This window comes from Dermochelys coriacea, chromosome 11 (genome assembly GCF_009764565.3).
Source record: "Dermochelys coriacea isolate rDerCor1 chromosome 11, rDerCor1.pri.v4, whole genome shotgun sequence".
Lineage (NCBI taxonomy): Eukaryota > Metazoa > Chordata > Testudines > Dermochelyidae > Dermochelys > Dermochelys coriacea.
The window spans coordinates 12430472-12443850 of NC_050078.2; the positions used below are offsets into that span (position 1 = coordinate 12430472).

The 13379-nt window shown below is 43.7% G+C and overlaps 1 protein-coding gene across 6 annotated transcripts in view; it reads left to right on the forward strand.

The window, feature by feature from the left end:
* KALRN (kalirin RhoGEF kinase) overlaps positions 1–13379 on the forward strand; it is a 777539-nt gene that overhangs the window by 383095 nt on the left and 381065 nt on the right. For all 6 annotated transcript variants that reach the window (XM_038421355.2, XM_038421356.2, XM_038421358.2 and 3 more), the window contains exon 9: positions 6153–6383. In XM_038421355.2, coding sequence (XP_038277283.1) covers positions 6153–6383 — 231 coding nt within the window. The remainder of the gene's footprint in view (positions 1–6152; positions 6384–13379) is intronic.

Here is a 13379-nt window from a genome sequence, read left to right on the forward strand (position 1 = left end):
GCAGGACTGTGCACCCCTGCCCTGCTGCAACTGGGGCTGGATGCCTGGAACCAAGACCTGCAGCCCCTGCCTTGCAGGGGGCTGCAGCTGGGCAGCGCGCTGCTGTCCTGCAGCTGTGGCCAGCTCCAGAGCAGGGGCTGTGCACGCCCCCATGGCTATACCCCTCCCACTGTGCCCAAGCCTGGGGACTGCAGCAGGAGCCGTGTGCTCCTCTTGTGGCATCCCAGGGCTGTGTGCAGTCCCTTCCTGCCCTGCTGCTGCCAGGTCTTGGTGGGGGTGGCAGCCGGGGCCGCGCACCCCTGTCCTGCAGCTGCAGCCAGCTCCAGAGTGGGGGCTGTGCACCCCCAGTGGCTGCACCCCCCACTGCAACCCAGCCCCACGGCTTCAGCCAGGGGCTACAGCTGGGGCCGTGTGCCGCTGCCCAGTGGCTGCAGTGGGGGTCGTGTGCCCCCCTCGTGGCTTCCCAGAGCTGTGCACCACCCCCCACGGCTGCTGCCCAGGCTTGGCATGAGCTGCAGCTATGCCGTGCGCCCCTGTCCTGCAGCTGCAGCCAATTCTGGAGCAGGAACTGTGCGCTCCCCGTGGCTGTACCCCCTGCTGCGGTCACTGGTGCCGGGGCTGTGCCCCCAGCCATAGCGGGGGTCTTGGCCTGTCAGTCCCCCTCCCACATTCAGGAGACTCCATTACTCTCCCCTACTTAGCCCTGCCCCTGGTTATTTTTACTAATGTCACAGACAGGTCACGGGCTCCGTTAATTTTCCTTTATTGACTTTTACTTTAACTAAAAATAACTGACAAAATCTTAGCCTTAACTATAGTGAAGGTTTATAGATATATAAACTGCAATTCAGTCGTCATATTTAATTCAATGGAGGGTGCTCAGGAGTCAGAACGCCTACTTTGAGACAATGCAGATGACACTATATTGCTGAAAGTTTCTGCTACAACATATCGTGAAGCTTTTTGGAGATGCTCACCAAAAGCCTCATACAGTGCCCATTAGAGCCTATGGAAAGCCTCACTTTGACTTCACTGCACTTTTGCTTAGGCCCTAAACATATGGGGCCCAGTTTCTGCTGCACCCAAGAAAAGCTCACATATCGTGGATGCAGGGGAGGCGAGCAAGGACTGACAGGAAATCAGTTCAGTTTATTAGCTAGCTAGGTATGAAAGCTTTAGCTTATGCTGCTGGCAGAAGATCTTCCACCATCAGAGAATTGGGAATAATGGAGCCCCCCAGAGGCCCTTCTCCTTCTTTTATACTGAGTGGGACAACTCTGGTGGATGAGGTGATGGAGGTGGTGCAGGAACCACCATCTTTATATCCCCCTCCACAGGAGGAATTTTTCAGGGTTTCTCTGGCCAGTGGGAGTTCATTTTATACTATCAATATGTCCAATGAATGTTGTGTCACACAAACACATTGGTCCTGCTTTGAGGAGGGGGTTGGACTAGATGACCTCCTGAGGTCCCTTCCAACCCTGATATTCTGTGAAATATAATTGAGATGCCCCCTTTAGTTTAACCTGGTTTTTTTAAATTACTCTTGATATTGGTATTGATTGCTGGGGAAAGAAGAAGGATGAGGAGAATACAGGATTCTAGAGTCAAGCCCAACCTGTGTTGATGAGTACATCATCTTGGTAAATGTGATTGCACCAAGTCTAGTTCATTCTTTGTCCCAAGAGGCACAATGCATCTGCTGTGAAGACCATTCCCTTACTTAGCTCAGCTATATCCACTAATCTGCAGAGGGGACCTTAGTCTGGTCACTTGCTAGGCTCTCAGCATGCTGCAGACCCAACTGGTAGGATATCTGGGATTTTAAAAGTTCATAGTAACACCTAGCTGGAGAGTCTGGGAACCAGACTGTACTTTTCAATGCAAACAAGAAAGAAGCATGAATCAGACTAACTTGTTCATATATAGAGTTCTCATGTATAATTCACAGGGGGTAAGATTCTTCCTGGGCACAGATACAGCATGAGGTCTATGCACATTTAAGTCTTCAAAGTAGGATATAAATGGAATGCAAATAGTGCATAGGCCCTTTGCTTATTTTCTGCACTTGAGTACCGATGGTGCTCAAGTGTATTTCCCATAGATTGGCTTTGTTAAAAGTTGTGATGTGACCTGCTAAGCAGGAATGTTAATGCTGCTGTCCTTGAACAATCCTTGAAAAATGCAAAGCATTCACATGAAAGGAAATTCAATGACTTATTTTTCAGTTCTAAGGAGAACGCTGAAAGTGATTGAAAAAGCACTGTAACTAGCTACCCAGACTGGTGAAACTATTCATTTATCTTTTCAAATCAATTCATTAGGAAATCTTTCAGTACACAGATCTTTCATGTCCATTGGTTGAGGGGTGGTGTAGCATTCATAAAAGAAACACTTTTGGAACAGGAAGTTTTGAATCAAACAAAGGTCGATGAGTCATAGAAGGTATGAAGGATTTGGAAAAACTCCTGTATTATGAATATTATGTGAAACTCTGTTTGACTATTATTGTTTGTTTGTTTATAATTACCAAGAGGGTTAATTCCAGCAGGAACAGGTATGTAGATAGGCAGGAAAGCAGACAAAGACTGATACTTAATGGGACAATACAGGCATCATTCCCTTTCAAGTTTAGCTCTGACCTTATGGGAGGTAAATATCGGGTTGGTCCCACTGGGCAAAGGGCCAGCTTGTAACATAGGGGACCTTCAGGTGGGAAGCTGAAACAAAGACCTTTGAAGTGGATACAAACCTGAGTCTCTGATGCACTGGAGGGGGGGGGGGGAGAGGGGCCGAGATTACAGGTGAGCAGACTGTCCCCTGAGACTCAGTGGACTGGGTACTGGGGTAAGCTAGATCTACCTAAGCTTTAGGTAAGACAGATGCAAGTAGACTGTTGTGTAAGAGACCCTTTTTCCTGTTACACTCTGTTCCTACTGTTGAGATTAAACATTACTTTGTTTGGTTTACTGTATGTGCACATTGATCACAGCCCCTAAAGAGAAATCTTGTAGGATAGTTGAATCCAGTTGGGTCTGCTTGAGCACTCATGGCTAGTACACAGGGTATTGTCCCCCAGGATCCAATTTAAAGAGAGTGAGAATTTTGGGACGGGTGAAGGCAAGTTGCCTAACACCTTAGGGGACTGCATTTGCAGAGACTGAGATGGGCCAAAGGAGAAGCTAGCCCTGAATTGTAACAGAACATTTCCAGAAATGTTCTCCAGAATAGAGCATGTCCATAAATGCCGTTATCACCTATATACTTACAAGTGAATCTAGTTAATATCTTATCTGGTTGCATGTGTTCTGCATCTTCTTTCTGAAAAGGTTCTTGAGTCTTCTCTGTTTGGACTGACTTTGCTCTCACTAACACTTGTATAAATCAAAAGTAACTACATTAAAATCAGTATAATTACAACAGGTGTAAGAGCAGAATCAGATCTATTGTAAAACGTAAGGCCACTAACAGCAACTTATGGTCCACCTGGTTATCCCCACTTTGACAACATTATTTGTATATACCTCTGGCTCAACTTTCTCTGCTGAAATCCTCATCTGTATCATCATTTCCTTTTGCCATCCCTATTGCAACTCCATCATCTGTGTCCCCAGCAGGCTGCAGCTCCCCTGGCTCCAGCATGTACAGATTGCTCCTGCCCAATTTCATGAGCAAAGAAATTTGAATATACCCCCCCACACACATACACACAGCTCGCTAATCATTTCCAAATCTAGTTCAAAACTGTCCTTTGTGTTTTGTGACAAAGTTCCTCCTCTACCTTGGTGGGTCTTGCGCTTATTGGTGGATTTGCTCACCTTGGAGCTTCACGGCAGCCCTCAGCTTGGCCATTTTTCTGAATTCACAGTCCAGGTCGACTCTTCCTGTGTCTGACCAGGAGTTGGGAGGATTTGGGGGAACCCGGGCCCACCCTCTACTCTGGGTTCCAGCCCAGGGCCCTGTGGAATGAAGCTGTCTAGAGCGCCTCCTGGAACAGCTGTGCGACAGCTACAACTCCCTGGGCTACTTCCCCATGGCGTCCTCCCAACACCTTCTTTATCCTCACCATAGGACCTTCCTCCTGGTGTCTGATAATGCTTGTACTCCTCAGTCCTCCAACAGTCCGCATTCTCACTCTCAGCTCCTAGTGCCTCTTGCTCCCAGTTCCTCACACGCACACCACAAACTGAAGTGAGCTCCTTTTTAAAACCCACGTGCCCTGAGTAGCCTGCCTTAATTGAGTCTAACAGCTTCTTAATTAGCTGCAGGTGTTCTAATCAGCCTGTCTTAATTGTCTCCAGAAGGTTCCTGATTATTCTGGAACCTTCCCTGTTACCTTACCCAGGGAAAAGGGACCTACTTAGCCTGGGGCTAATATATCTGCCTTCTATTACTCTCCTATAGCCATCTGGCCCGACCCTGTCACAGTTTATAAAACTGCAGAGACTTGCCCTAGCCTATTTTACAATCATCGGTGACCTTCTGTTCCCAGTAAAACCAGTATAAATCTAAAATAATGCCATTGATTTCACTAGAGTTATTCCAGATATATTCTCCTGTAACTGATTAGGAAGCAGCATGATCTGTGGAAAGTGCTTGGGATTGGGAATCAGGAGTGTCTGTGACAGCCTTATTGTATGACTATGGACAAGTCACTTAATTTCTCAATACATCAATATCCCTATCTGTAAAATAGGGATAATGACACTGACCCATCTTTGAGAAATATTCTGAGACGTACTGGTAATACTCAGTAGTAAAAACGGTCAGAAAAACTTTGAGAGAACTATTTTCTATTGAAATCTAAATGTTTTGCAAAATCATGTCAATTTTGCCTAAATTTATTTATGGAATTAAAAAAAGGAAATACAAAGGTTCCAACATGTTGAACCATCTTCTTCTAACATTTTCAGAACTAAACTTTTGTTTTGTTCCCATTAAAATGACTTTTTGATTAGAATTTTTTTTAAATTGTGTTATATAGAGTATAATTTTTAAGACATCTAAATTGCAATGAAACTCTGATCTGAAATAATTATTTTTTTCTGGAATGTTCTTTTGTGAAGAATTTTGGAATGTTCAGGCTTTGTTCCTAATTGGAATGAAAATATATTTAGAAATCTCAAAAGCCTCTATAAAACTGAATTTGCATTGTGTCCACAGCTCTGTTTAGTACTTATAGAATGCTTTATATTAGTAACTGATATCAGAGCCACACATGGACAATCCATGTATTTCTCAAATCCCCTCTTACAAGACACCAACACCCACATTTGTTAAATTAAGATAGTTGTAGTTCATTTACATTTTGCATTTTTATTAATATTTTGCATTTTAAACAGGCTGAAATTTTCAATGGGTCCCATGAAATACACAAGAAATACAATTTGGATGCATTCTTTTGCATGCACAGAAACCCTTTATGTGTGTAAATGCAGAGTTTCATATGTGAAAATGATTACATTTGCAACATTTGCATGCAAGTTTCTCGGGCCCATTGAAAATGTAGGCCTGTAGTTTTCTCTGAACTATTCCTGGGGAAGAAAAGATACTTTAGAGAAGGTTAGTACTACCACTTACTAATTTATTTTCTCTTATTTTCCTGAATGAAGGAGAGCATGAATTTCACCTTTTGGAATTTGCATTCAGATGTCATAAACTCACAAAGAAATGACTCTCTCTTACCATACCAACTGTGAAAGTTTTAGTCATCTGTGTATTTCTGAAAATGCCACCTCCTCACCAGAATGTGTCTATATGTCTCCTGCCTCTAAACGCCACTCATAACACAACATTATTTGTCAATTAATTTTCAGTGCCCAAATGTCTGCAAACCATACAGTAGTTCAGTTCTACCTAGGTATCTGTGGCCTTATATGGACCTGTCACTTCAGTGCCAAAGATCCTACTGAGCAGCATAGTAAGTCTACTGTGAAACTGAGGCAGGTGATTAATACATAAGTAAAAATAAAATTGCTCAAGGTTTCCCGTCTTTTCCTTCTAACAGAACCGTTTATTGGGGTGTGGGTGGCGGGATGGGAGGGGGCAGGGAAGAATTGGGAGGATGAGACTATTCTTGCTGCAAGCTGTCAGATGTTATGTTATCAGCACCAATGAAGTTGTCCCCTCGAGACTCAATTTATTTCTTTCAGGTAAGCCAGGATGGGAAGGCTTTGCTGGATGTCCTGCAGCGTCCCTTGAGCCCTGGAAACTCTGAATCCCTCACTGCTACTGCTAATTATTCCAAGGCTGTCCACCAGGTCTTGGATGTGGTACATGAAGTCTTGCATCACCAGCGGCGCTTAGAGAGCATCTGGCAGCATAGAAAAGTCCGATTACATCAAAGGCTGCAGCTCTGTGTTTTCCAGCAGGATGTTCAGCAGGTAATGTCATATGTTAGAACGGTGAAATGAAAGTCCAAAGGACTACTACATGTTATGGCTAGATCACTTTGTAGCCATTAAATGTGTATGGTGACTCATCTGGAGGATATTTGTTATCACCTAGTATAATTACATATGCTAGATATACAGTACTATCCTATTTCACCGTTCAGTACTTTTCAACCAACTTTCGTAGAGTTCTTCATGTCACATACCACCATTGATAATGTAACTTATAGCAAGAGACTTTTAATAAAATGTTTTGAAGGTTAATAGCTTTTGGAAGTAGACAGTTGGTTAGCACAGCTACAGTATGTGCTTTAGAAAAAGATAGGGAATCGAGAAAAAGTGGGTGACAAGGTTAAAAAAAGGCCTGGGTGGAATAGTTTTGAATTGCCCCATTTTCCAGCTTGCCTTATGAAAATAATACTATAATGTTGGACAGAGTTTGGGCTCTTCACAGTAGAGCACAATCTTCTTTTTTGAAAGATCATTGCATATTCCAACTTGTGGGATTCAGGTGCCTGCAGTGACAGCCAGTTGATCAAACTACACCAGCAGCACATCCCATGAGTGTAAATGTGCAGAGTCCATGTCAAAGAACTTCAGTTAAAAGTCAGTAACCTTCAAATATGCAGAGGTTCATTTTGAAGAACTTTGGTTACAGATAAGTTGCCTCCATTTTCTTAGGGGGAGTAGCTATAAGAATATGATAACTAACAATAATCACAAGAGTTCCATGCTAATAGCTGCCCTTCTGTACACAAGCATGAAGAATGAACATTGCAGGAGTCTGCTCACTTCCAACTATGTGGTATGTTAAGGGGAAGGCTACTGGCTAAGATTGTGTGCTGCTAATATAGTGCCTGCTGTGAGTGAAGGGGCTGTAGGTTCTAATCCTGATACGGCATGTTAAAGTCCTTTTTTGTTTTTAAGTCACCCCTTTACAGTGAAACACAAAGAAGAGGTTGAGGAAGGAAGCTCTCATAAGCGTGTGAGGAAGGCAGGAACTGAGAACTATAGGGACATGCTAGCAGTGCCTGTGATGTTCTCATGTATGCCCAGTTCGGCACTAAAAACAGAGAAAATTGCTAGCATAGTGCTCCCTTGCAAATAGATACATTTCTTACCCAGCTTGAGCATTTTGTGGGCAGCGTTTTTACCTATTAAGATGAAAAACATTACTTTTGCTCAGCTTTTATTTAAAATCAAGATATTCACAATAGCTTTAAGGCCATAATTATTTACAAGAGATGCTTAATTTAAGAAACTTCTCTTACATTATATGTCAAAATATGTATGCTGCATGATAATGAGATCTGTAAGCTGCATATTAAAGCATCCTTATATGATCGAATGAATTCTGAGTTTCAATACTAGCGTATACTGGAAAATGTCTGAAATCCAAAAATGGCTGAAATCTGTTGTGACAAAGTAAAACATGTAAAAATCAAGTAAATATTAAAGTTTGTATAGTAACCTTCATTCACCCATATGTCACAGATTGTGCTACATTCCAAAGTGGATTTGTGAGTAGCCTAAGGAAGACTAGTCCAAATAAATGTAAGACACCTTTTTTCAGTATTTTGGGTCAAGTCCTGCCTCCCTTACTCTGGTGAACAGTCCTGCTGAACTCCATAGGACTATTCGTGGGGTAAAGCAAGCAGGTTTTGGCTTATTAGTGAAACCCATTCAGTCCTCTAGTCTCCGCCTCTTCCAGTCAATGGGGAATTTTGTCATTGTCTTCAACGAGAGTGGGTCTGGGTCCTTGGTGTGTATTATAACTGCTACATTAGTGAAAAATAAATTTCACATGAGCAGAATCACTTTAGAATGCATCACTGCAAAGCTTTGTAGTGTTCCATTGGCAGCAATCTTTCCAAATTTTCGTTATAATGGGTAGTTATTATCTAGGAAGCAGCAACTTAATGACAGATGAGTTTCTGTCTTGGTACACACTTACTGTTAGGTTTCAGAGTAGCAGCCGTGTTAGTCTGTATTCGCAAAAAGAAAAGGAGTACTTGTGGCACCTTAGAGACTAACAAATTTATTAGAGCATAAGCTTTCGTGAGCTACAGCTCACTTCATCGGATGCATCCGATGAAGTGAGCTGTAGCTCACGAAAGCTTATGCTCTAATAAATTTGTTAGTCTCTAAGGTGCCACAAGTACTCCTTTTCTACTTACTGTTAGAGGCATCTTTTTACTCTGCTTATAAAATGTTTTGTGCTTTAAACATCTATACTGTTCAAGATAAATGCATCATAACTCAGTAAATGAAATGACCATCTAAACAGACTCAGAAATGCGAGATAAAAATTTACCCAGGGAAAAAAGATTTGGGGATATGATTTGCAAAATTGATCAGTATTTTTCAGGATCATTCCTATAGATCAGAGGTGGACAAACTATGGCCTGTGGGCCACATCCAGCCCGCAGGACCCTCCTGCTCAGCCCCTGAGCACTTGGCCCGGGAGGCTAGCCCCGGCCTTCCCCCTCTGACCCAGTCCCCCGCAGCCTCAGCTCATGGCACCACCGGTGCAATGTTCTGGATGGCGGGGCTGTGAGCTCCTGGGGCAGCGCAGCTGCAGAGCCCAGCCTGACCCGGTGCTCTGTGGTGCAGCTGCGCTGCCAACCACTGGTGCTCCAGGCAGTGTGGTAAGGGGGCAGGGAATGGTGGGGGAGGGTTGGATAGAGGACAGGGGAGTTCGGGGGGGGGGGGTGGTGATCAGGGGTTGGGGTGGTCAGAGGGCAGGGAACAGGGGGGTTGAATGGGGACAGGGTCCCGAGGGAGCCGTCAGGAATGAGAGGAGGGGTTGGATGGGGCGGCGGGGGGCAGTCAGGGATGGGGATTTGGGGGCAGTCAGGAGACAGGGAGAAGGGGTGTTGCATGGGGCAGGGGTCCCAGGGGGGGCAGTCAGGAAGGAGAGGGGTTAGATAGGGCTGCGGGGAGCAGTTGGGGTGGGGGGTCTGGGGGTGGTCAGGGAGAAGGGGTGGTTGGATGGGGTAGAGGCTGCGGGGGGCAGTCAGGAATGAGAGGAGGGGTTGGATGGGGAAGCGGGGGAAAAGGGTCCGGGGGCGGTCAGAGGACAGAGAGTGGGGGGTGGTGGTGGATAGGGCAGGGGTCCCTGGAGGCCATCAGGGAACAGGGAGGTTGGATGGGGCAGAAGTCCCGGGGGGAGGTGTTAGGGGGCGAGAAGCGGGGGTGGGGTCGGATAGGGGGCAGGGGCCATGCCTCGCCTGGCTGTCTGGGGAGGCACAGCCTCCCCTAACTGGCCCTTCATACAATTTCGGAAACCCGATACGGCCCTTGGGCCAAAAAGTTTGCCTGCCCCTGGTATAGATGTTGCTTGGCAAGGTATAGTTTAGGTCTGAATTCTATCACTAACAAACTAATAAATATACAGATTAATTAAAATATATATTTGGAGATTGAAATGTACCAAGTAAGGCAGAGTGATGTCAGAGTCCCTCAAAAAAGTTGTCTAAATGGTCTCAAACTTGCAGCTTATATTTTCAGACACTTTGGTGGCAGGTTGCCCTGCCAGATGTCTAAATGTGGCTTATTGGCACTTCTTTATTTTGCAGCCATTATTCCCTTCCCATGAAACCACTCAATCCTTCCTATAGGAAATACTCGCATACCCCTTCAACAGTGAGAGTGATATATGTTTGATCTTCTCTCAGCTCATTGCCAATGTTGCTCCTTTGATTGAAATTTGATTTGTTTGGCTGCTTCTCAGGGAACACAGCAGCAAACCAGGAGACAAAGATACTTTATTTGCAGATAGAGTTTACTTTCATGTACAGAAGCCCTGAGTCAGCTGGGGGCAGCTACAGGATACAAGAGGGAATCATGCCTCTCATGACTGCTGAAGGCTAAGTGGGAGAAGGGCAGGATGTCAACCAGTTACAAACAAGCTTTGGTCTCTGGCTAGGAAGCAAATCACTAGGTGATAGTGACTTGGACAGTGGTGGCCCTGTCTCAGTTCTCATTGTTTGAGGACTGTTTTTGAGAAGGGCATGCTGGACACAGCACTGGGCTTACCTGGATTTTTCTGACTTCATAGATATGTTATCCTAGCTTTATGCCCAGATATGTTAACAGAGACAAGGTTCCTTGGTTGACTATCTGCCTTGGGACAGAGGCCAGGTGTCCATGTTGATTTCATTACATTTCTTAGCAGCCACTGGTATGAAATGTTTAATATGTAGCTGACACATCTGTAGGATCTTGTGGAGTGGATAGGGTTGTTGTTCAGTGGCTCAGTGAGTAATGGGGGGTAGCTGTCCATCCCCTCTGATGTGGTCCCATTCTCTTGCATCTCCTGTTCAGTGGAAATATGAAACTGCTTGGGGAAATTGCCATGGATATGGGGATGCAGTGCCATCCATTTGCTGATAACCTACAGCTATAGATCTCCTTCTCATAAAGTAGATACCTGGCTCTCTCAGTCTTGGATGAGACTGAGCCAACTGATGCTCAGTCCAGAAAAAAATCTTAAGGTGGTGCTGATTGGCAGAGGGAGCAACTTGAGAAATTGGGCAGGGGAGAGGAGATTTGTGACTGCTGATCCATTGGTGGAGAGTGTCCACCAATTGTCTAACAGGCTTGCAAAATTGCAGTATTTTTGGATTCCTGGGGTGTTCTTAGATTTGAGGTAGCTCATGCAGAATGCACTTGCTAACCTTTTTAGTAGTGTTAGTCAGTGTGAGGAGATGTATTTGTGCCCCATGAACTGTAATTCCACCTGCTTCTTTATGATCTGTCACATTCATAATGTGTCCAGCACTATAGTGACTAGGTATGATGCTAGTCTATAGAGCCCTATGATTTGACATTGGGCCACCCTTAGGAACCACCTCTCCTTGAATATACTAACAAGATATCAGAAATCAGCTGAAGTCCTGTTGCTGGTCATTCCTATATGCACATTTTGGGGGACTTGAAGTTGGGTGTCTTTAGTGGACGGCACCTGGCTCTAGAACTTACTACATCCATTGGTCTGCATGAGCTGGAGTTTACTGGCTTTCAGAGTAGCCAACCCATCACTTGATAATTCACTGTGGTTGGTTGGAGTGGTCAGATAAGTCGTGGAATGTTTAGTTTAACACGCTGTTACACTTAATTTGTCAGGATGGTGCAGAGAAAGTGTCATTAAAAATCAATACAGAAATAAAGCTGGTTGGCAGGAGAAGTGCAGGTGGAAAAAGGAAGCACTATCTCCTCATAGGCAAGTATTTCAATATTATAATATGTTTGGTTTTCACTGGCTGGAGAAGCAGATCATGCCCAAACCTATACCTCTTGCATGGAGCATAAGGTACTGCCAACATGGCTCCTGCCTGATTGTATACAGTCCCTGGACATATTGGATACTCCATATGATACATATTGTCTATTTAGCCCATTTACAGAAGAGTGCTAAGGTGTAAGAGGTAGTTCATAATCCATTATTCTCCAGCTTTAAGACTAAGAGCCTTTGAAGGATTATATTTATACACTGCCACTACCACTCAGTTTTCCTGATCGCTTCAGGGCAACTGATAGTTCCTATTACATCTCTGGCAGATTTCCATCTCTCTTGCAGAGTGTTTCAAAGACACACCAAATAAGGCTATATATTCCATTTTATGCCTTTATTTACAAGAAATATTCTCACTGAGTCTCATAAAATAAAAGTAACTTGCAAATAGTAAGGAAGAGGGACAGTACAATCAAGTCAAGTTCTTATTTACTGCCATGTGACTTCAGCCATGACACTTCATTAAAATGCAAAATAAAAGCATAATATGAAATATGTACTTCACAAGCAGGTCTGTCCCATACAAATCCCAAGTAAAGAGTTAGCCTTTGCCAACAACTGATAGTTCAGTAATTAAAAGATTAAAATTCAAAGCATCACCAAGGATCTTCACAGCTCCTTCAGTCATTCCATCAAGTAATAAAATATGCTTAATGTTTATCACTCCCAAGCTTAAATCTCAATAGTGTCACCTCAAAGCCCTCTCTGTTTCTTATTGGTTTATTAGGCATAAGTGGCCAATGCTGTCTGGAGTTCCTCTTACCTATTAGTGAGAGGATGTTCCAATTCTGGAGTTATTGTCCAAAAGAAAAAGGTCTTCCATTCTCCAAAACCTAGAGATAGAGATGTCTGTTTTCAGTAAGATGGATCTTCTAGCAATTATTCAGTCTTCACAGAATCAAAGAAGATTAGCATTGGAAGAAATCTCAGAAGGTCATCTAGTCCAAACCCCCTGCTCAAGGCAGGATCAGCCCCAACTAAATCATCCCAGCCAGGGCTTTGTCAAACCAGGCCTTAAAAATCTCTGAGGATGGAGATTCCACCACCTCCCTAAGTAACCCATTTCAGTGCTTCACTACCCTGCTAATGAAATAAATGTCTCAGCACACAGTTTGGATAGATCATAGAGTGCAGTGTTTCCCTACATAGCTTTGAGAGTTTATTTAATGTGTATGAATTTCTAAACCACACTTTATGTCCCTAATAGCCTCTTATTTAGTACACGACCATTGCTTGTCTAGCAAGCATCCTCTAGTGTTTGCACAGTAAAGGACAGTAAATCTGTAGAAAAAGGATTCCCCTTTTGCTTCCATCCCTGCTTTGTCACAGATGATGAAATAAGACACTTGGCAATAGTTTAATGGCTTTGCTTTCCATTATATTTGTTCTGACAAAAAATGAGCATCTTTTCAGGCAATATGAGTACCAGTCTAGATGAGAGAGGAGATGTGTGGCTTTCACTCACTGTTCTGAGGCGAAGGACTGACAGGATGGGACCTTTTCAGTAACCAGTGCTGAATTTCTGTTAAGTTCATTTGGAAATAAATAGTACTCTTCCACTTGTGTACTAGGTATATTCATTATGATCAGTACTGTGGCAAGGGATGTCAGATGAATAAAAAAAATTGGACCACTTAAGTAATGTGAATTGGCTAGTCATTTACTTATTTTACATGTAGACTAGAGTTCAC